The sequence below is a fragment of the Rutidosis leptorrhynchoides genome, chromosome 11, assembly GCF_046630445.1.
Source record: "Rutidosis leptorrhynchoides isolate AG116_Rl617_1_P2 chromosome 11, CSIRO_AGI_Rlap_v1, whole genome shotgun sequence".
Classification (NCBI taxonomy): Eukaryota; Viridiplantae; Streptophyta; class Magnoliopsida; order Asterales; family Asteraceae; genus Rutidosis; species Rutidosis leptorrhynchoides.
The window spans coordinates 889,774-913,341 of NC_092343.1; the positions used below are offsets into that span (position 1 = coordinate 889,774).

The window sequence follows — 23,568 nt, forward strand, 5'->3', positions numbered from 1 at the left end:
CATATTTTTGATCAAAAACAACTCAATATGAGGCAACGTCGCTGGGTAGAGTTGTTAAACGATTACGATTGTGAAATCCGTTACCACCCCGGAAAGGCTAATGTTGTAGCTGATGCCCTAAGTCAAAAAGAAAGAGTAAAACCTCTTAGGGTCCGAGCTTTGAATATTACAATTCGTACTGATCTCACAAAGCAAATTCAAGCAGCACAGTTAGAGGCTTTAAAAGAAGAAAATGAAAAAGGCGAAATGAGTAGAGGGTTAGAAAAACAGCTTGAAGTAAAAGCCGATGGAACCCTGTATTTTGCTGATAGGATATGGGTACCAAAACATGGTAATCTAAGGCAACTAGTACTGGATGAAGCACACAAAACGAGGTACTCAATTCACCCAGGAAATGGGAAAATGTACCACGATCTTAAGAAGTTTTATTGGTGGCCTAATATGAAGACAGAAATTGCTACTTATGTAAGCAAATGTTTGACGTGTGCAAAGGTCAAAGCTGAGCACCAAAAGCCGTCAGGATTACTGCAACAACCGAAAATTCCGCAGTGAAAATGGGAAAGAATAACCATGGATTTCATTACGAAATTGCCAAGGACTACAAGTAGTCATGATACTATTTGGGTGATAGTTGATCGTCTAACTAAATCAGCTCACTTTCTACCAATAAAGGAGACAGAAAGTATGGAGAAATTAGCACGCCTATATTTGAAGGAAGTAGTTTCCAGGCATGGTGTACCTATCTCCATCATATCTGATCGCAACACCCGATTCACATCACGTTTCTGGCAGTCATTACAAAAAGCATTGGGAACTCGATTAGATATGAGCACCGCTTATCACCCACAGACAGATGGTCAAAGTGAAAGAACAATACAAATATTGGAAGACATGTTACGGGCATGCGTGATTGACTTTGGAACCAGTTGGGATCGACACTTACCGTTGGCAGAATTTTCATACAATAACAGCTATCATACGAGCATCAACGCAGCGCCATTTTAAGCACTTTACGGTAGAAAGTGCAGATCTCCTATCTGTTGGAATGAAGTAGGAGAAAAACAACTTACTGGACCAGAAATTATTCATGAAACCACCGACAAGATCATTCAAATACAACAGCGATTGAAAACGGCCATGAGTCGCCAAAAGAGTTATGCTGATGTAAGAAGAAAACCGCTAGAATTTCAAGTGGGCGACAAAGTCATGTTAAAAGTGTCACCCTGGAAAGGCGTTGTACGATTTGGTAAACGAGGAAAGTTAAGTCCTAGGTACGTAGGACCCTTTGAAATCACCGAAAGAATTAGAGCAGTTGCTTATCGATTAAAGCTACCGCAAGAACTTAGTAGTGTTCACGACACATTTCACGTGTCAAATTTGAAGAAATGTTTAGCTGAAGAGGATGTCGTAATTCCTCTTGACGAAATACGAATTAATGATAAACTCCATTTTGTCGAAGAACCTGTTGAAATCATGGACCGTGAGGTCAAACAATTAAAATAAAGCAAAATACCGATAGTTAGGGTTTGTTGGAACGCAAGACGAGGACCCGAGTTTACTTGGGAACGTGAAGATCAAATGAAGCAAAAGTATCCACATTTGTTCACTGATATCGCTCATGAAACAGGTACTACTCAAAATTTTGGGACGAAATTTTCTTTAACGGGGAGGTACTGTGATGACCCGAAATTTTTTGACTTATTTAAACCAATTCTCTATACGATTTATTATTTTAACACGTTAAACAAAGTCTGTTAGATTGAGTCTCAAAATTTTAGAACTGTTTCATATATACAATTACCTTTGACTACCCTCGACGATTCATGAACAATTATATGTATGTATATATATATATGTACAAGTAAAAATGACTTTCCTACAGTAAAACCCTATTTGCTACAGTAAAAATTACTTTGCTACAGTAAAACACTATTTGCTACAGTAAAACACTATTTGCTACAGTGAAACCGTATTTTGCTACAGTTCTACAGTGAAAAATGCCTTGCTACAGTGATTTGCTACAGTAAAACACTATTTGCTACAGTAAACCGTATTGTCGCCGAACTAGCAAACAAAAACGGAAAAGACGGCCATGCGATCGCATGGCAAAAACACTGAAAATCCATGCGATCGCATGGGCTACAGTAAACACTATTTGATGTCGACAAACTAGCAAACAAAAGGGGTTCAGGCGGCCATGCGATCGCATGGCAAAAGCACTGAAAACCCATGCGATCGCATGGGGACCAAAATCAGGAAACATGCCTATAAAAGGCCAGTTTACTCGACGTATTATTTACATTTTTTTTTCTTTAATCAATATTTATATTTATATTATAATTATAATTTTAAATTTAAGTTTAATAATAATAAGGTATATACAAGGGTGTTTTTAATTCGGGTTTCAAACCGCTTTAAGCTAAGGAAGTATTGGATATTATTCGGGGTATTGTTCTTGAATCCAAGGCCAACCATACAGTCATCTACCATCATTACGTCTACGCAATTTGCCTACAATATTGAGTCTCAATATTGAACAGTGAGTTATAGTCTCCCTTTTTAAATACTTTAAATATTTTTGGGCTGAGAATACATGCAATTTATTTAAACGCAATAAGACACAAGTACATACTAAATTCTACACCGAGTTAAACCGAAAATCCCTTAGCTTTGGTAACTAGTAGCTGCCAGTACATAGGATATGGACCGGTGGGCGCGAATAATTGTATATGGATCCATAGGGCTTGACATCCCCGTCCGAGCTAGAGCGCTAGCCTTTTAACGGACGTATGTTATTTGAGTTTAAGACACCTTGGTTTGCGTGTATTAAAACGAATGGGGTAATTATCACTATAGCGTTAAGTTTAGTTACCAGGGTGCTCTGTTACGTAGAATCTATTGATAAACTTTTGATGAAATCTTGTGGTCTATCTTTATATATGTTTATGACTCGAGCAATTAAACCTATAACTCACCAACATTCGTGTTGACTTTTTAGCATGTTTTATTCTCAGGTCCTTAGAATGCTTCCGCTATGATGTGCTTGTTGCCTGCATGGAGTCTCTCATGCTTTGTACAAAGTTTATTGCATTCAAAATAAAACTGCGTTGTGTAATAAATAATTGGACTGTGATGTCAACCTGTAAATTAAAGACTTATGTATTTCGGGGTTTTGCTTATACCTAAGCACTCGCCCACATGTTTATAACTTTCTATGTTTAGAAAGTCACTTATTTTAATGAATGCAATATTTTATCAAAACGTATCATATAGAGGTCAAAACCTCACTGTGGAATCAATGATTAACGTGCCGCGTCAATAGCGATTTTGACGGGTCGTTACATTACATACTTTTATATTTTCTGTATAATTAATTGATTCTTGATTTGATCACCATAGCCCAATTCTTGACCTTGATTCATTGAAATCAACGGAAACCTGATCAAGCTTTGGTTTGATCCTTAAAGGATCAATTAATTCTTTTATTGTCATATTGTTTGTTTCTATTTTTTGTTTGTTTAATTTGTTGCTGTTATGGCAAAAGATGATGATGCTCCTGGTAGTAATCCTACACAGATAAGCAAACTGGACTTTAGAGATCCTCTATATCTTCATCCAAGTGATATAAGTAGTACACCTTTGATTAATGTTAAACTTAAGGGAACTGAAAATTATAAATCTTGGGCTTGTGCCATGGAACTTGCTTTGCAAACTAAGAACAAAATTGGTTTTATTAATGGAACTTTAAAAAAGGATGAAGGTAATGAGGTTCTTGCAGTCCAGTGGGATAGATGTAATGCTGTTGTTTTGTCTTGGATTCTTAGTTCTATGACTGAAGAGTTATACAATGGTCAAATTTATTCTAAAATTGCATCAGATGTTTGGAAAGAATTAAAAGAAACATATGATAAAATAGATAGATCTGTGATCTTTAATCTTTATCAAAAGTTGAATTCTATAACACAAGGTGGTAGTTCTGTTTCAGACTATTATCATAATCTTAATTCACTTTGGAAACAATATGACACAATGGTGCAACTTCCTAGTTGTGACCTTACATCATCAAAAGCTTTTAAAGATCACACTAGTTTAATAAAATTAATGCAATTTCTAATGGGTCTTGATGATATTTATCATCCTATTAGAAGTAATATTCTAACTAGAGATCCACTGCCCTCAGTGAACACTGCATTCTCAATTATTTCAAGAGAAGAATCTCACAGAAAATCAAATTTAAATGGAAAAAAGAATGCTGAGTCATCTGCTTTCTACACTAATTCTTTTAAATCTAATACTAATACTCAATATAAAGAATTAAAATGTAGTAAGTGTGGCAGAACTAATCATACTGTTGATAAGTGTTTTGAAGTTATTGGTTATCCTACTAGAACTGGAAATTTAAAATGTACTAAGTGTGGGATGACAAATCATACTGTTGATAAGTGTTTTGAAGTTATTGGTTACCCTAACAATCTAAAGAAAAAAGGATTTGGTACTTCAAATAACTTTAGGGGTAATTCAAGTAAAACTAATAATGAGAATTTTGGGAGCAGTTCCTCTACTCCTATTTCTTTAAGTAATGATCAAATAATGAAGTTGTTAAGCTTACTGGATGATAAAGGTGGTGTCAAACCTGGTGTTTCCAATATGTCAGGTAACTTTGAAAACTTTAATGTCTTTTTTAACACCAACTTTGATATTTTTTACAAAAATAACATGATTAGTGATAACACTGACAACATACATTATGGGTGGATCATTGATTCTGGGGCCAACCAACATATGACTAATTCAACTAAAAATTTTGTGTCTTACACTGATGTGAGTGATTTAAATCTAACTGTGTCACATCCTAATGGTACTAAAGCTAAAGTTAATAAAATTGGGAATTTAAGAATTTCAAATGAAATTGTTTTAAAAGATGTCTTGGTGGTTCCAGATTACTGTGTGAGTTTATTGTCTGTGTTCTGTTTGGTCGGGGATAATAAACTGTTTGTTGGTTTTGATAATGATGCTTGTTGTAATGACCCGTCAAAATGGCTATTGACGCGGCACGTTAATCATTGATTCCACAGTGAGGTTTTGACCTCTATATGATACGTTTTGATAAAATATTGCATTCATTAAAATAAGTGACTTTCTAAACATAGAAAGTTATAAACATGTGGGCGAGTGCTTAGGTATAAGCAAAACCCCGAAATACATAAGTCTTTAATTTATAGGTTGACATCACAGTCCAATTATTTATTACACAACGCAGTTTTATTTTGAATGCAATAAACTTTGTACAAAGCATGAGAGACTCCATGCAGGCAACAAGCACATCACAGCGGAAGCATTCTAAGGACCTGAGAATAAAACATGCTAAAAGGTCAACACGAATGTTGGTGAGTTATAGGTTTAATTGCTCGAGTCATAAACATATATAAAGATAGACCACAAGATTTCATCAAAAGTTTATCAATAGATTATACGTAATAGAGCACCCTGGTAACTAAACTTAACGCTATAGTGATAATTACCCCATTCGTTTTAATACACGCAAACCAACGTGTCTTAAACTCAAATAACATACGTCCGTTAAAAGGCTAGCGCTCTAGCTCGGACGGGGATGTCAAGCCCTATGGATCCATATACAATTATTCGCGCCCACCAGTCCATATCCTATGTACTGGCAGCTACTAGTTACCAAAGCTAAGGGATTTTCGGTTTAACTCAGTGTAGAATTTAGTATGTACTTGTGTCTTATTGCGTTTAAAATAAATTGCATGTATTCTCAGCCCAAAAATATTTAAAGTATTTAAAAAGGGAGACTATAAACTCACAGTTCAATATTGAGACTCAATATTGTAGGCAAATTGCGTAGACGTAATGATGGTAGACGACTGTATGGTTGGTCTTGGATTCAAGAACAATACCCCGAACAATACTCAATATTTCCTTATTTTAAAACGGTTTGAAACCCGAATTAAAAATACCCTCGTATATAGCTTATTATTATTAAACTTAAATTTAAAATTATAATTATAATATAAATATAAATAAATTACAGAAAATATAAATATATATGAGTGAATTTTTCCGTCGAACAAGCTGGTGTATTTATAATACTTTTCCATTTACTGTAGCTCATGCGATCGCATGAGTTTTCAGTGTTTTTGCCATGCGATCGCATGGCCGCCTTTTCCGTTTTTGTTTGCTAGTTCGTCGACATCAAATAATGTTTACTGTAGCAAATAGTGTTTACTGTAGAAATCACTGACACAATCTAATTTTCCTTCACTTTATGTTTTACTTAGTGTCTGATTAGTGTTGCAGGTTATATTCAAGACTTGTGATGCTGTCTAAGACAAGATCAAGTTGTGTTAAGAAGATGTTGAAGAGCTAAACCCTTTGTGAATCGAGTATAAGTCAAAAGTAGTCAACATACCTAGTATGGGGGCAAAATTGTACTTATACAACGACGGGACACAGTTGGGTTTAGTCATCATTACTACAAGGACCATTTATGTCATTTATCATATTTGATTAAGTATAGGGTCCTTTCTGTCTTTTTTGTAAAGTTGTAAAAGGGTCGATTGTGTGTTTTTGATATATACCAGTTTAGGGTTGAGAAAGAATTAACTTTCTCCGATATTACACACACATTCAATATTGTTCTCTCTGTAATCGTTGGTTGAATCTCTTGGGGTTTCTGGTTTGTTGTTCATTAAGTTGATGAACACAAGTTTGTAAAACTATTATTGATTTAAGAGTTTTGATTGTTATTGTTTCTGGTTTCGATTGTAGTAGTATACATCTGTGTATACTTGTTGGTGATTGATTTGTTCTTTTGACACACACACCTGTTTGTCCGTTTTGAACGTCTCTTATAGATGGATCACTTATGATCAGTGTTAAAATAGTAATTACACAATATACATAAATATCTGGATAAAAACAACTTTGAGGTTTGTAAGCATAAAATAAAGACTTGATGAAACATGCAACCTGTTCGACCTACCAATTTGAATAACGCACAACTCTAATTGACCCATTTATATGTAAACGGATCAAAATTGATAAATCATGGTGCTAGATACCATGGGTAGTGAAAATAAAATAAAACATAAAAGATATATATATATATATATATATATATATATATATATATATATATATATATATATATATATATATGTATGTGTGTGTGTGTGTGTGTGTGTGTGTGTGTGTGTGTGTGTGTGTGATGTTTGAGAAGACCAACTTTTGCACTGTCTACAACTCAGTGTGGAATAATGGGCACCAACAAAATAGTCTGCAAGACAGAAATAAAGAAAACTATCAGCCAAAACTGGAGATGAAAAAATGGGAGGTTCGGGCAATGGGTCAAGATGGATTTTGGTCAATCACCAATTAAAATTAATACTCCGTATATCTTATTTACTAAATATCTAAATTACTTAGAATATAATGATTTATTTATAGGGTTCAAGCATAATAATTAATGATCTTTGGGCAACCTTCAGCCCATTTGGGTCATTCCACAAAATTATTTTTATATCGAAGTCTGAATCATCAGAGATAACACACAACCAGAACCGACCTATGCACAAGTATAAAGGTCAAAATTGCCACCTTTTACTCAGAACTGTAGCACCCATACAATAATATGAACAACCAAATATTATCATTTAATCGATAATGAATACCTTGACACGTGCTGCCAACTGAAATAACCATTCATCTGCATGCTGCTAATGGAATGAAAAGATGATAAATCACCTGCTTTTTATTATGTTCAATAGAAACATATTAGTCAACTAATTTTTATTTGATGAATATATCATTTCAAACTCACCTCAGGAGGAACAGACGCACTGTTTAATTCCCCCAATGATTTCAAATCAGCAAATAGCAGGTGACAATTCCCCGTATACGCCACATCACCAATAACTCTGCAGTGGTTGAAATGACGATTTTATATTTTAAGCACCAAAGGTATGTTTATGTCCAACAACTTATTGGTTTTAACAATTTCACATACATATAATGTTTCGAATGAGTAACTACCAAAACATACAACAAAAAAATAAAAAAGAGAAAGAATTACCCATCACCCAACGCATACTGAAAGGTTGACATATAAGCAACTGCTAACTCAACCGCATCTCCACCCAAAGATCCATTATTATTATTATTAATTAATATTATTATTATTATATACTTCATTACAAGAAGATGCTTCTTCTAAGGCTCTGAAGGTAGGCTCAGTAAGTAAATTTTCTATGCAATCTTCAGCTTTCAAGGTTCCAAAATATCCAGCTTCCCACATCAACACCCTATCATTGTAGATGAACGTCGTATTATTATTAGTTGACTAAAAAAGAAAAACATGATGGTGGAACAACACACTGTAAATAACATCAATGGCTAGTTTTTTATTTAGAAAGTTACCAATCAGGCATACAATTAATTAGGTACTTGTCTAGGTATTAACCATGTTGTGGGTGGCTATTAACCTAGATAACCTGTTTCTTTGTTAGCTATATTCCTAATTTTACTAGTTTAAATGCATTTTCCATACAATTCCATATTGATCCAAGTTGAATAATACAAATATGTTATCCTTTTTATTACAAATGAGGAAAAAGGTAGAAGAAAGATTCCATAAATGATGGACCAAAACAAATAACAGAATAAAGTGATTTAAAAGTGGTCCTCAAATAGTTGTCAACCTTCACTTTTGGTCCCTACTCTCTACTAACAAAATTTCAACATTGGCGGTCGCTCTTGTGACGATCATCCTTAATCAACCATCTAGTTAATTCCAAGGTTGCAAAAGACGTGAGACGAGGTCGAGACGGTCGGGTCCTAAAAAGGTCGAGACGTTCGAGACGAGGTCGAGACGGACGTTGACCAAAGTTGACTTTTAAATATATATAAGTATACAAATGTATAATATATGTATACATATTTTAAAGCCAAAATTTTTAATTTGCACTCATAATCGCTATCACCGTTAATTTAATACAAAAAATTTAAACTAAAATACGACAAATTTGACCGATTTTACCGACTTTCTTGCTTCTCTGAATTTTGACCGACTTTGACCGGATTTTTTTCAACTTTGACCTGAATTTTGACCGTTGACTGTCGTATTAGACGGTTTTCTTCGAGACGGAACGCACTAGTCACCAAACCGTCGCAACGGCTCGAGACGGGGTCTTTTGCAACAGTGGTTAATACACACCCATAAACATACCACACGCACGTTACGCGAGAAGAATCAGAAGATGTATATGAAATGTCCCGTTCTTATTGATTAAAAACGTTCCATATTAGTTGATTTCGTTGCGAGGTTTTGACCTCTATATGAGACGTTTTTCAAAGACTGCATTCATTTTTAAACAAACCATAACCTTCATTTCATCAATAAAGGTTTAAAAAGCTTTACGTAGATTATCAAATAATGATAATCTAAAATATCCTGTTTACACGCGACCATTACATAATGGTTTACAATACAAATATGTTACAACAAAATAAGTTTCTTGAATGCAGTTTTTACACAATATCATACAAGCATGGACTCCAAATCTTGTCCTTATTTAAGTATGCGACAGCGGAAGCTCTTAATAATCACCTGAGAATAAACATGCTTAAAACGTCAACAAAAATGTTGGTGAGTTATAGGTTTAACCTATATATATCAAATCGTAACAATAGACCACAAGATTTCATATTTCAATACACATCCCATACATAGAGATAAAAATCATTCATATGGTGAACACCTGGTAACCGACAATAACAAGATGCATATATAAGAATATCCCCATCATTCCGGGACACCCTTCGGATATGATATAAATTTCGAAGTACTAAAGCATCCGGTACTTTGGATGGGGTTTGTTAGGCCCAATAGATCTATCTTTAGGATTCGCGTCAATTAGGGTATCTGTTCCCTAATTCTTAGATTACCAGACTTAATAAAAAGGGGCATATTCGATTTCGATAATTCAACCATAGAATGTAGTTTCACGTACTTGTGTCTATTTTGTAAATCATTTATAAAACCTGCATGTATTCTCATCCCAAAAATATTAGATTTTAAAAGTGGGACTATAACTCACTTTCACAGATTTTTACTTCGTCGGGAAGTAAGACTTGGCCACTAGTTGATTCACGAACCTATAACAATATATACATATATATCAAAGTATGTTCAAAATATATTTACAACACTTTTAATATATTTTGATGTTTTAAGTTTATTAAGTCAGCTGTCCTCGTTAGTAACCTACAACTAGTTGTCCACAGTTAGATGTACAGAAATAAATCGATAAATATTATCTTGAATCAATCCACGACCCAGTGTATACGTATCTCAGTATTGATCACAACTCAAACTATATATATTTTGGAATCAACCTCAACCCTGTATAGCTAACTCCAACATTCACATATAGAGTGTCTATGGTTGTTCCGAAATATATATAGATGTGTCGACATGATAGGTCGAAACATTGTATACGTGTCTATGGTATCTCAAGATTACATAATATATAATACAAGTTGATTAAGTTATGGTTGGAATAGATTTGTTACCAATTTTCACGTAGCTAAAATGAGAAAAATTATCCAATCTTGTTTTACCCATAACTTCTTCATTTTAAATCCGTTTTGAGTGAATCAAATTGCTATGGTTTCATATTGAACTCTATTTTATGAATCTAAACAAAAAAATATAGGTTTCTACTCGGAAAAATAAGTTACAAGTCGTTTTTGTAAAGGTAGTCATTTCAGTCGAAAGAACGACGTCTAGATGACCATTTTAGAAAACATACTTCCACTTTGAGTTTAACCATAATTTTTGGATATAGTTTCATGTTCATAATAAAAATCATTTTCTCAGAATAACAACTTTTAAATCAAAGTTTATCATAGTTTTTAATTAACTAACCCAAAACAGCCCGCGGTGTTACTACGACGGCGTAAATCCGGTTTTACGGTGTTTTTTGTGTTTCCAGGTTTTAAATCATTAAGTTAGCATATCATATAGATATAGAACATGTGTTTAGTTGATTTTAAAAGTCAAGTTAGAAGGATTAACTTTTGTTTGCGAACAAGTTTAGAATTAACTAAACTATGTTCTAGTGATTACAAGTTTAAACCTTCGAATAAGATAGCTTTATATGTATGAATCGAATGATGTTATGAACATCATTACTACCTTAAGTTCCTTGGATGAACCTACTGGAAAAGAGAAAAATGGATCTAGCTTCAATGGATCCTTAGATGGCTCAAAGTTCTTGAAGCAAAATCATGACACGAAAACAAGTTCAAGTAAGATCATCACTTGAAATAAGATTGTTATAGTTATAGAAATTGAACCAAAGTTTGAATATGATTATTACCTTGTATTAGAATGATAACCTACTGTAAGAAACAAAGATTTCTTGAGGTTGGATGATCACCTTACAAGATTGGAAGTGAGCTAGCAAACTTGAAAGTATTCTTGATTTTATGAAACTAGAACTTTTGGAATTTATGAAGAACACTTAGAACTTGAAGATAGAACTTGAGAGAGTTCAATTAGATGAAGAAAATTGAAGAATGAAAGTGTTTGTAGGTGTTTTTGGTCGTTGGTGTATGGATTAGATATAAAGGATATGTAATTTTGTTTTCATGTAAATAAGTCATGAATGATTACTCATATTTTTGTAATCTTATGAGATATTTCATGCTAGTTGCCAAATGATGGTTCCCACATGTGTTAGGTGACTCACATGGGCTGCTAAGAGCTGATCATTGGAGTGTATATACCAATAGTACATACATCTAAAAGCTGTGTATTGTACGAGTACGAATACGGGTGCATACGAGTAGAATTGTTGATGAAACTGAACGAGAATGTAATTGTAATCATTTTTGTTAAGTAGAAGTATTTTGATAAGTGTATTGAAGTATTTCAAAAGTGTATAAATACATATTAAAACACTACATGTATATACATTTTAACTGAGTCGTTAAGTCATCGTTAGTCGTTACATGTAAGTGTTGTTTTGAAACCTTTAGGTTAACGATCTTGTTAAATGTTGTTAACCCAATGTTTATAATATCAAAAGAGATTTTAAATTATTATATTATCATGATATTATGATGTACGAATATCTCTTAATATGATATATATACATTAAATGTCGTTACAACGATAAACGTTACATATATGTCTCGTTTCAAAATCATTAAGTTAGTAGTCTTGTTTTTACATATGTAGTTCATTGTTAATATAATTAATGATATGTTTACTTATCATAATATCATGTTAACTATATATATAACCATATATATGTCATCATATAGTTTTTACAAGTTTTAACGTTCGTGAATCACCGATCAACTTGGGTGGTCAATTGTCTATATGAAACATATTTCAATTAATCAAGTCTTAACAAGTTTGATTGCTTAACATGTTGGAAACATTTAATCATGTAAATATCAATCTCAATTAATATATATAAACATGGAAAAGTTCGGGTCACTACAGTACCTACCCGTTAAATAAATTTCGTCCCGAAATTTTAAGCTGTTGAAGGTGTTGACGAATCTTCTGGAAATAGATGCGGGTATTTCTTCTTCATCTGATCTTCACGCTCCCAGGTGAACTCGGGTCCTCTACGAGCATTCCATCGAACCTTAACAATTGGTATCTTGTTTTGCTTAAGTCTTTTAACCTCACGATCCATTATTTCGACGGGTTCTTCGATGAATTGGAGTTTTTCGTTGATTTGGATTTCATCTAACGGAATAGTGAGATCTTCTTTAGCAAAACATTTCTTCAAATTCGAGACGTGGAATGTGTTATGTACAGCCGCGAGTTGTTGAGGTAACTCAAGTCGGTAAGCTACTGGTCCGACACGATCAATAATCTTGAATGGTCCAATATACCTTGGATTTAATTTCCCTCGTTTACCAAATCGAACAACGCCTTTCCAAGGTGAAACTTTAAGCATGACCATCTCTCCAATTTCAAATTCTATATCTTTTCTTTTAATGTCAGCGTAGCTCTTTTGTCGACTTTGGGCGGTTTTCAACCGTTGTTGAATTTGGATGATCTTCTCGGTAGTTTCTTGTATAATCTCCGGACCCGTAATCTGTCTATCCCCCACCTCACTCCAACAAATCGGAGACCTGCACTTTCTACCATAAAGTGCTTCAAACGGCGCCATCTCAATGCTTGAATGGTAGCTGTTGTTGTAGGAAAATTCTGCTAACGGTAGATGTCGATCCCAACTGTTTCCGAAATCAATAACACATGCTCGTAGCATGTCTTCAAGTGTTTGTATCGTCCTTTCGCTCTGCCCATCAGTTTGTGGATGATAGGCAATACTCATGTCTAGACGAGTTCCTAATGCTTGCTGTAATGTCTGCCAGAATCTTGAAATAAATCTGCCATCCCTATCAGAGATAATAGAGATTGGTATTCCATGTCTGGAGATGACTTCCTTCAAATACAGTCGTGCTAACTTCTCCATCTTGTCATCTTCTCTTATTGGTAGGAAGTGTGCTGATTTGGTGAGACGATCAACTATTACCCAAATAGTATCAAAACCACTTGCAGTCCTTGGCAATTTAGTGATGAAATCCATGGTAATGTTTTCCCATTTCCATTCCGGGATTTCGGGTTGTTGAAGTAGACCTGATGGTTTCTGATGCTCAGCTTTGACCTTAGAACACGTCAAACATTCTCCTACGTATTTAGCAACATCGGCTTTCATACCCGGCCACCAAAAATGTTTCTTGAGATCCTTGTACATCTTCCCCGTTCCAGGATGTATTGAGTATCTGGTTTTATGAGCTTCTCTAAGTACCATTTCTCTCATATCTCCAAATTTTGGTACCCAAATCCTTTCAGCCCTATACCGGGTTCCGTCTTCCCGAATATTAAGATGCTTCTCCGATCCTTTGGGTATTTCATCCTTTAAATTTCCCTCTTTTAAAACTCCTTGTTGCGCCTCCTTTATTTGAGTAGTAATGTTATTATGAATCATTATATTCATAGATTTTACTCGAATGGGTTCTCTATCCTTCCTGCTCAAGGCATCGGCTACCACATTTGCCTTCCCCGGGTGGTAACGAATCTCAAAATCGTAATCATTCAATAATTCAATCCACCTACGCTGCCTCATATTCAGTTGTTTCTGATTAAATATGTGTTGAAGACTTTTGTGGTCGGTATATATAATACTTTTGACCCCATATAAGTAGTGCCTCCAAGTCTTTAATGCAAAAACAACCGCGCCTAATTCCAAATCATGCGTCGTATAATTTTGTTCGTGAATCTTCAATTGTCTAGACGCATAAGCAATCACCTTCGTTCGTTGCATTAATACACAACCGAGACCTTGCTTTGATGCGTCACAATAAATCACAAAATCATCATTCCCTTCAGGCAATGACAATATAGGTGCCGTAGTTAGCTTTTTCTTCAATAACTGAAACGCTTTCTCTTGTTCATCATTCCATTCAAATTTCTTCCCTTTATGCGTTAATGCAGTCAAGGGTTTTGCTATTCTGGAAAAGTCTTGGATGAACCTTCTGTAGTAACCAGCTAGTCCTAAAAACTGGCGTATGTGTTTCGGAGTTTTCGGGGTTTCCCACTTTTCAACAGTTTCTATCTTTGCCGGATCCACCTTAATACCTTCTTTGTTCACTATGTGACCGAGGAATTGAACTTCTTCCAACCAAAATGCACACTTTGAAAACTTAGCGTACAATTCTTCCTTCCTCAATACTTCTAACACCTTTCTCAAATGTTCACCGTGTTCTTGGTCATTCTTTGAGTAAATAAGTATGTCATCAATGAAAACAATGACAAACTTGTCAAGGTATGGTCCACACACTCGGTTCATAAGGTCCATGAACACAGCTGGTGCATTAGTTAAACCAAACGGCATGACCATAAACTCGTAATGACCGTAACGTGTTCTGAAAGCAGTCTTTGGAATATCATCTTCTTTCACCCGCATTTGATGATACCCGGAACGTAAGTCAATCTTTGAATAAACAGACGAGCCTTGTAGTTGATCAAATAAGTCGTCGATTCTCGGTAGTGGGTAGCGGTTCTTGATGGTAAGTTTGTTCAACTCTCGGTAGTCGATACACAACCTGAATGTACCATCTTTCTTCTTGACAAACAAAACAGGAGCTCCCCACGGTGATGTGCTTGGTCGAATGAAACCACGCTCTAAAAGTTCTTGTAATTGGCTTTGCAGTTCTTTCATCTCGCTGGGTGCGAGTCTGTAAGGAGCACGAGCTATTGGTGCAGCTCCTGGTACAAGATCTATTTGAAATTCAACGGATCGATGTGGGGGTAATCCCGGTAATTCTTTCGGAAATACATCGGGAAATTCTTTTGCAATGGGAACATCATTGATGCTCTTTTCTTCAATTTGTACTTTCTCGACGTGTGCTAGAACAGCATAGCAACCTTTTCTTATTAGTTTTTGTGCCTTCAAATTACTAATAAGATGTAGCTTCGTGTTGCCCTTTTCTCCGTACACCATTAAGGGTTTTCCTTTTTCTCGTATAATGCGAATTGCATTTTTGTAACAAACGATCTCCGCTTTCACTTCTTTCAACCAGTCCATACCGATTATCACATCAAAACTCCCTAACTCTACTGGTATCAAATCAATCTTAAATGTTTCGCTAACCAGTTTAATTTCTCGATTCCGACATATATTATCTGCTGAAATTAATTTACCATTTGCTAATTCGAGTAAAAATTTACTATCCAAAGGCGTCAATGGACAACTTAATTTAGCACAAAAATCTCTACTCATATAGCTTCTATCCGCACCCGAATCAAATAAAACGTAAGCAGATTTATTGTCAATAAGAAACGTACCCGTAACAAGCTCCGGGTCTTCCTGTGCCTCTACCGCATTAATATTGAAAACTCTTCCACGGCCTTGTCCATTCGTGTTCTCCTGGTTCGGGCAATTTCTAATAATGTGGCCTGGTTTTCCACATTTATAACAAACTACATTGGCATAACTTGCTCCGACACTACTTGCTCCTCCATTACTCGTTCCGACACCATTTGTTCCTTTCGTTCTATTAACCCCTGGTCCGTAGACCTCACACTTCGCCGCGCTATGACCATTTCTTTTACACTTGTTGCAAAATTTGGTGCAGAACCCCGAGTGATTCTTTTCACACCTTTGGCATAGTTGCTTCTGATTGTTGTTGTTGTTGTTGCGGTTATTATTGTTGTTGGGATGATTGTTGTAGTTGCTGTTGTTGTTGTTGTTGTTGTTGTTGTTGTTGTTGGGCCGTTTGTTGTAGTTACGATTGATGTTGCGATTGTTGGGATAATTGTTGCGATTATTGTTGTAATTGCTGTTGTTGTTGTATTGGTGATTCTTATCACCGTTTTCCTCCCACTTTCTTTTGACTTGCTTCACATTGGCCTCTTCAGCAGTCTGTTCTTTAATTCTTTCTTCAATCTGGTTCACTAGTTTGTGAGCCATTCTACATGCCTGTTGTATTGAGGCGGGCTCGTGTGAACTTATATCTTCTTGGATTCTTTCCGGTAATCCTTTCACAAACGCGTCGATCTTCTCTTCCTCATCTTCGAATGCTCCCGGACACAATAGGCACAATTCTGTGAATCGTCTTTCGTACGTGGTAATATCAAATCCTTGGGTTCGTAACCCTCTAAGTTCTGTCTTGAGCTTATTGACCTCGGTTCTGGGACGGTACTTCTCGTTCATCAAGTGCTTGAATGCTGACCACGGTAGTGCGTACGCATCATCTTGTCCCACTTGCTCTAGATAGGTATTCCACCATGTTAACGCAGAACCTGTGAAGGTATGCGTAGCGTACTTCACTTTGTCCTCTTCAGTACACTTACTTATGGCAAACACCGATTCAACCTTCTCGGTCCACCGTTTCAATCCGATCGGTCCTTCGGTTCCATCAAATTCCAAAGGTTTGCAGGCAGTGAATTCTTTGTAGGTGCATCCTACACGATTTCCTGTACTGCTAGATCCAAGGTTATTGTTGGTATGTAGCACAGCCTGTACTGCGGCTATGTTTGAAGCTAGAAAAGTACGGAATTCCTCTTCATTCATATTCACGGTGTGTCGAGTAGTCGGTGCCATTTCCTTCAAAATAGTTAAATGGAACAAGTTAATCATACAGAATATTAAGAGTAGTTAATAGTATTTCGTAGCATAATATGAACTCATTTATAAAAGCTTTTTCTTCATATTAGCGTTTTATAAGTTTAAATTCGGGTAGTACCTACCCGTTAAGTTCATACTTAGTAGCTAATATACAATTCAACTACTACAATTCTATATGAAAAACTGATTATAATAATATTTCGCGTTCAAACTTTTATACAATATTTTACAAACTTACAATACCGCTTATTTTACATAAAGCATGAAATATAGCACACAATAACTTTGATACAAGATAGTTGTGAAGACAATTCTAGCTAGTACACAAGTCGTTCAGCAAAGGCAATAAAGACACGTAATTCATACGTCCAGAAACAAGTCATGCATTCTGGTTTTACTAGGACTACTTCCCATCCTTGGTCTTGTGCAACATAACCGTTATGGCCGTTGATAAGACAGCGTGTTGTAACGTCATCAAAGGGACGAGGGTTACGTAATGTCCAACAGTCCCGTAATAATCTAAAAACCTCATTTCTTACCCCAATTACCGACTCCGTCACTTGTGGAAACGTTTTGTTTAATAGTTGTAGCCCGATGTTCTTGTTCTCACTTTGGTGAGAAGCGAACATTACTAATCCGTAAGCATAACATGCTTCTTTATGTTGCATGTTAGCCGCTTTTTCTAAATCACGAAGTCCAATATTCGGATATATTGAGTCAAAATAATTTCTTAACCCGTTGCGTAAAATAGCATTTGGGTTCCCCGCAATATATGCGTCAAAGTAAACACATCGTAACTTATGGGTTTCCCAATGTGATATCCCCCATCTTTCAAATGAAAGTCTCTTATAAACCAAGACATTCTTGGAACGTTCTTCGAATGTCTTACAAACTGATCTCGCCTTAAATAGTTGTGCCGAAGAATTCTGGCCGACTCTAGACAAGATTTCATCAATCATGTCTCCGGGTAGGTCTCTTAAAATATTGGGTTGTCTATCCATTTTGTGTTTTTAAACTGTAAAATAGACAAGAGTTAGATTCATAAAAAAAATACTTATTAATACAAGCAATTTTTACATATATCATAAAGCATAAGAACACTATATTCCATATATTACACCACACGAATACAACTATCTTATTCCGACTCGCTCGTTTCTTCTTCTTCGGTTTTGGTTCGTTTTGCCAAGTTTCTAGGGATATATGATGTTCCCCTAATACGAGCCGTCGTTGTCCACATTGGTTTAGAAAAACCTGGTGGTTTAGAGGTTCCCGGGTCATTGTTACAACTTAAGGACTTCGGGGGTTGACGATACATATAAAGTTCATCGGGGTTGGAATTAGATTTCTCTATTTTTATGCCCTTTCCCTTATTATTTTCTTTTGCCTTTTTAAATTCAGTTGGGGTAATTTCTATAACATCATCGGAATTCTCGTCGGAATCCGATTCATCGGAGAATTGGTAATCCTCCCAATATTTTGCTTCCTTGGCGGAAACACCATTGACCATAATTAACTTTGGTCGGTTGGTTGAGGATTTTCTTTTACTTAACCGTTTTATTATTTCCCCCACCGGTTCTATTTCTTCATCCGGTTCCGATTCTTCTTCCGGTTCCGATTCTTCTTCCGGTTCCGACTCTTCTTCCGGTTCCTCTTCGGGAACTTGTGAATCAGTCCACAAATCATTCCAATTTACATTTGACTCTTCATTATTATTAGGTGAGTCAATGAGACTTGTTCTAGAGGTAGACATCTATCACATAATATCAAACACGTTAAGAGATTAATATATCACATAATATTCATATGTTAAAAATATATAGTTTCCAACAAAAATGTTAAGCAATCATTTTTAAAGAAAACACGGTCGAAGTCCAGACTCACTAATGCATCCTAACAAACTCGATAAGACACACTAATGCAAATTTTCTGGTTCTCTAAGACCAACGCTCTGATACCAACTGAAATGTCCCGTTCTTATTGATTAAAAACGTTCCATATTAGTTGATTTCGTTGCGAGGTTTTGACCTCTATATGAGACGTTTTTCAAAGACTGCATTCATTTTTAAACAAACCATAACCTTCATTTCATCAATAAAGGTTTAAAAAGCTTTACGTAGATTATCAAATAATGATAATCTAAAATATCCTGTTTACACGCGACCATTACATAATGGTTTACAATACAAATATGTTACAACAAAATAAGTTTCTTGAATGCAGTTTTTACACAATATCATACAAGCATGGACTCCAAATCTTGTCCTTATTTAAGTATGCGACAGCGGAAGCTCTTAATAATCACCTGAGAATAAACATGCTTAAAACGTCAACAAAAATGTTGGTGAGTTATAGGTTTAACCTATATATATCAAATCGTAACAATAGACCACAAGATTTCATATTTCAATACACATCCCATACATAGAGATAAAAATCATTCATATGGTGAACACCTGGTAACCGACAATAACAAGATGCATATATAAGAATATCCCCATCATTCCGGGACACCCTTCGGATATGATATAAATTTCGAAGTACTAAAGCATCCGGTACTTTGGATGGGGTTTGTTAGGCCCAATAGATCTATCTTTAGGATTCGCGTCAATTAGGGTATCTGTTCCCTAATTCTTAGATTACCAGACTTAATAAAAAGGGGCATATTCGATTTCGATAATTCAACCATAGAATGTAGTTTCACGTACTTGTGTCTATTTTGTAAATCATTTATAAAACCTGCATGTATTCTCATCCCAAAAATATTAGATTTTAAAAGTGGGACTATAACTCACTTTCACAGATTTTTACTTCGTCGGGAAGTAAGACTTGGCCACTAGTTGATTCACGAACCTATAACAATATATACATATATATCAAAGTATGTTCAAAATATATTTACAACACTTTTAATATATTTTGATGTTTTAAGTTTATTAAGTCAGCTGTCCTCGTTAGTAACCTACAACTAGTTGTCCACAGTTAGATGTACAGAAATAAATCGATAAATATTATCTTGAATCAATCCACGACCCAGTGTATGTAACATCCCGCATTTTTCCGTTAAATTATTTTAACGCCCGTCTTTTTCTTTTTAAATAATACCCTTCGTATCTAGATTCGTATCCTTTGTTAAGTAACATTTTAAATATTCTCGTTATCGGAATTTAATATCTCCCGTACTCCCGTGAAATTTAAAATAATTCGTTCGGTTAATTCCCGCACCCGATTCATAGTTGAGGGACTAAACTTGACAAGGGATCAAACCCTTGACTAGGTCAAAGGGTCAAACCCCTTTCACCCATTCATTTCCACCTCCATCTCTCTCTCTTTCTCTCTAGCAAGAACACACACTCAAAAACCAAATCCATTCATTCATCATCTAAATCCGGATTAGGGAGCTAGCAACCAAATAAATTACATATTCGTGATCCTCTCTTCATCCTCTTCATTTTGGTACCAACTTCATCTCATTTGGGTAACTTTCTAAAATCACTAATTTTATGTGTTCTTGAGATTTTTGAGTTATAAAGTTGTTAATTAGTGTCTATGGCTCGAGTCTAGTTTGTGTATGTAATTTGTATGCTCGATCTCGTTGTTTTAGTGTAACTAGCATGAACTTGAATTTTGGTGTGTTGTTCTTGAATTTTGGATGATCATATGTTGTTAGATGTTAAAAGTTCATGTTCTAATTGTGTTCCTAGTATCATTAGCTTCGTTTTGATGTATAGGTTAATTAAGGAAATTCCAAGAACATGATTAGTGATTTTGTGAACTTGGATTAGGGTTTGATAAGCTTTAGATGAACTTTTGATACATCAAATGTTATGAAATATTATAGATAAGAATTTTGTTGCAATGTGTGTATGATTACCTTCGAAACGGCATATCATACATGTAAATTGGTTGCCCGAATCATGAAATGCATATTTGGAACTTGAACCTTGATTATGAATGTTTAAATGCGGTTTTGGGATGTGTAAGTGTTGAATTGCTTGATGAAATGTGTCTAGGTGTTTTCCTCGTCAAATTTCCTTTCCGGTGATATAAAATACATGTTCTAATTGTTTGCGGTTTGTAATTTGGGTTGGTTTGATTGTTGGTTCGTGCACTTAGAGTTGCAGCAAACAGGGTCTGGAAACAAACCAGGACGCCGTCCAGAAAAGCAGGACGCCGTCCCAAACTTAAAAGAGGGACGCCGTCTAGCTCTCTGGGACGCCGTCCCAAACTTAAAAGAGGGACGCCGTCTAGCTCTAAGGGACGCCGTCCCAACCTTGAAAGAGGGACGCCGTCTAGCTTCTCAGGACGCCGTCCCATTGTGCTAAAACTGGCTGTTCACTTGGTCATTTGACATGAAAATGTTTGCTATGCTACGGACCTCCGATTAACATGAAACTTGGCCAACATACTCATATATGATTATATAACTTAGAAAAATTGTCGGATACCCGACCCGACCCCGTTGACTTTGACTTTGACCAAGTTTGACTTTTAATCAAACTTAACCAAATGGTTGTGCAATCGTTCTAACATGCTTTTATACTTGTATCTTGCATGAAACATGACAACTTGATTCACATGCTACATTATTGAGTCGTAACGAGCCATAGGACTAATTGAACATCTTTGACCTATCGTGTTTACCGTTATTGATATAAACCTATTGTTTAGGTCAAGACTAGCTTTGTCTTTGCACACGTTTACTTGTTGAAGTACCTTTATACTCGTGCACTCGAGGTGAGATCATAGTCCCACTTTTACTCTTTTTGAACTTACATTTGGGATGAGAAAACATAAACATTTCTTTACTAAGTGAACACAAGTACAGGAAAACAAACATTCTACATACGAGTTTAGAACAAAATCCTCAATTCGATTATCATTAGTTACACTTGCCGGGTGTAAGCGAGAACTTATGTTGTATGGATCCATATGGGTTTGACAAACCCTCATTCAAACGGTTCGCTACCGTTTACGAATGAAATATATTTTCGAGAAACAGTGTATGTTCTAGCACTAAGTGATGGGGTTCAATGGAAGGAAACGTTAAGCATTGATAATTGGGTGCTCGTGAAACAAACTTTTGGAATGTATTACTATTATTTCATTGATGCAAATCTTGTGGTTCACTTGTACTTACTTACTTAAACCTATGATTTCACCAACGTTTTCGTTGACAGATTTCTATGTTTTTCTCAGGTCATGCACGATATGTGAAACATGCTTCCGCTTACTAATTGATACTTGCATCCGATGTCGAGTATACATGCATTTCATGGAGCGTCTTTTGACTTTACTTTAAACCGTGTCGCCTAGATTTCAATCGTACTTATAACGTTGTAACTTAACTTTTGGTTGAACAATTCTTGTAAACTTTGAAACAATCTTTATTTTGAAATGAAGGCGACATATTTTGGTCAAACGTTATCTTAAAGACTTATAATCAGGTAATGGGACCCACGTAGCCGACGCCGTCACTTGACGATTTGTCGGGGTCGCTACAGTTGGTATCAGAGCCTTGGTTGTAGGGATTTAGAGTTCATTTGTGTCCACCCCGAGTCATAGGGTACATAGGTGAATCTAGACTACAACCGGCATATAGACTGAAGTAGGAATTATTTGACTAATTGTGCATTTATACTCGAACTCTTCTATCATATCTAACTCGTATTCGATCTTGATCTTACGTTGATAAATTTTGTTGATGCGCCACCTTGACTTTATGAAGTAATGTTAAATGCACATGAGAATCAGGGTAATATAATTTCCGGGATTATATTACGGTGATTCACATGGACGTTCCGACATTATGACGTAAAGAATTTAAGGCGAGTCAAGGAAAATTTTCTCTCTATCCTTATTCCATACTGTGGTTAGTATTGTTGAAAATACTAACCAACGATATTCTTGTGTCATGAAGGAACAATGGCTCACCAAGGTCAACACAATACTCCTCTCGAAACTCTAGAACAAGCTCTTCAACGAATGATAACCACCGCCGTGGGTACGGCCGTGGCCGATCACTTTTCTAACCACAACAATCATGGAACCGGTAATTCAATCGAAGGTTGCTCCTACAAGAACTTCATGAAGTACAATCCTCCCACTTTCGATGGAACCGGAGGACCGGTTACTCTCACCCGATGGTTTGAACAAATGGAGACCGTTTTTAACACAAGCGGTTGTCGAGACCAAGATAAGGTCAAGTTTTCCACCCTCACTCTTACCGGTATCGCTCTCTCATGGTGGAACACGTATGTACAATCAGTGGGTATCGATGAAGCCCTTACACTCTCTTGGACCGAATTAAGAGAAAGAATGATCACCGAATACTTCCCGCGCGATGAGGCTCGAAGGCTCGAGCAAGGGCTAAGGAATTTAAAAACGGTCG

General features: G+C 35.8%; 1 protein-coding gene and 1 long non-coding RNA gene across 2 annotated transcripts; one reads left to right on the forward strand and one right to left on the reverse strand.

Annotated features, from left to right (window-relative positions):
• Window positions 1-3,534: 3,534 nt before the first annotated feature.
• On the forward strand, window positions 3,535-6,348 carry LOC139877206 (uncharacterized). The gene is made up of 2 exons (XM_071864617.1): window positions 3,535-4,947; window positions 6,319-6,348. Exons 1-2 carry the CDS (start codon window positions 3,535-3,537, stop codon window positions 6,346-6,348), a joined length of 1,443 nt encoding a protein of 480 aa, XP_071720718.1.
• A 1,492-nt stretch (window positions 6,349-7,840) lies between these two features.
• LOC139876698 (uncharacterized) lies at window positions 7,841-8,574 on the reverse strand. Its single transcript, XR_011768252.1, has 3 exons — window positions 8,450-8,574; window positions 8,093-8,321; window positions 7,841-7,937 (listed from the first exon to the last, which is right to left on the reverse strand). It is a non-coding gene; the product is annotated as an uncharacterized lncRNA (long non-coding RNA).
• Window positions 8,575-23,568: the final 14,994 nt, after the last annotated feature.

What these genes read in the sequence shown, in the direction of transcription:
- LOC139877206 (XM_071864617.1), top strand. Translation starts at nt 3,535, where the DNA reads ATGGCAAAAGATGATGATGCTCCTGGTAGTAATCCTACACAGATAAGC. An exon ending in TGGTGGTTCCAGATTACTGT is followed by an intron (nt 4,948 to 6,318) that starts GTGAGTTTATTG and finishes TTAGTGTTGCAG; the next exon opens with GTTATATTCAAGACTTGTGA.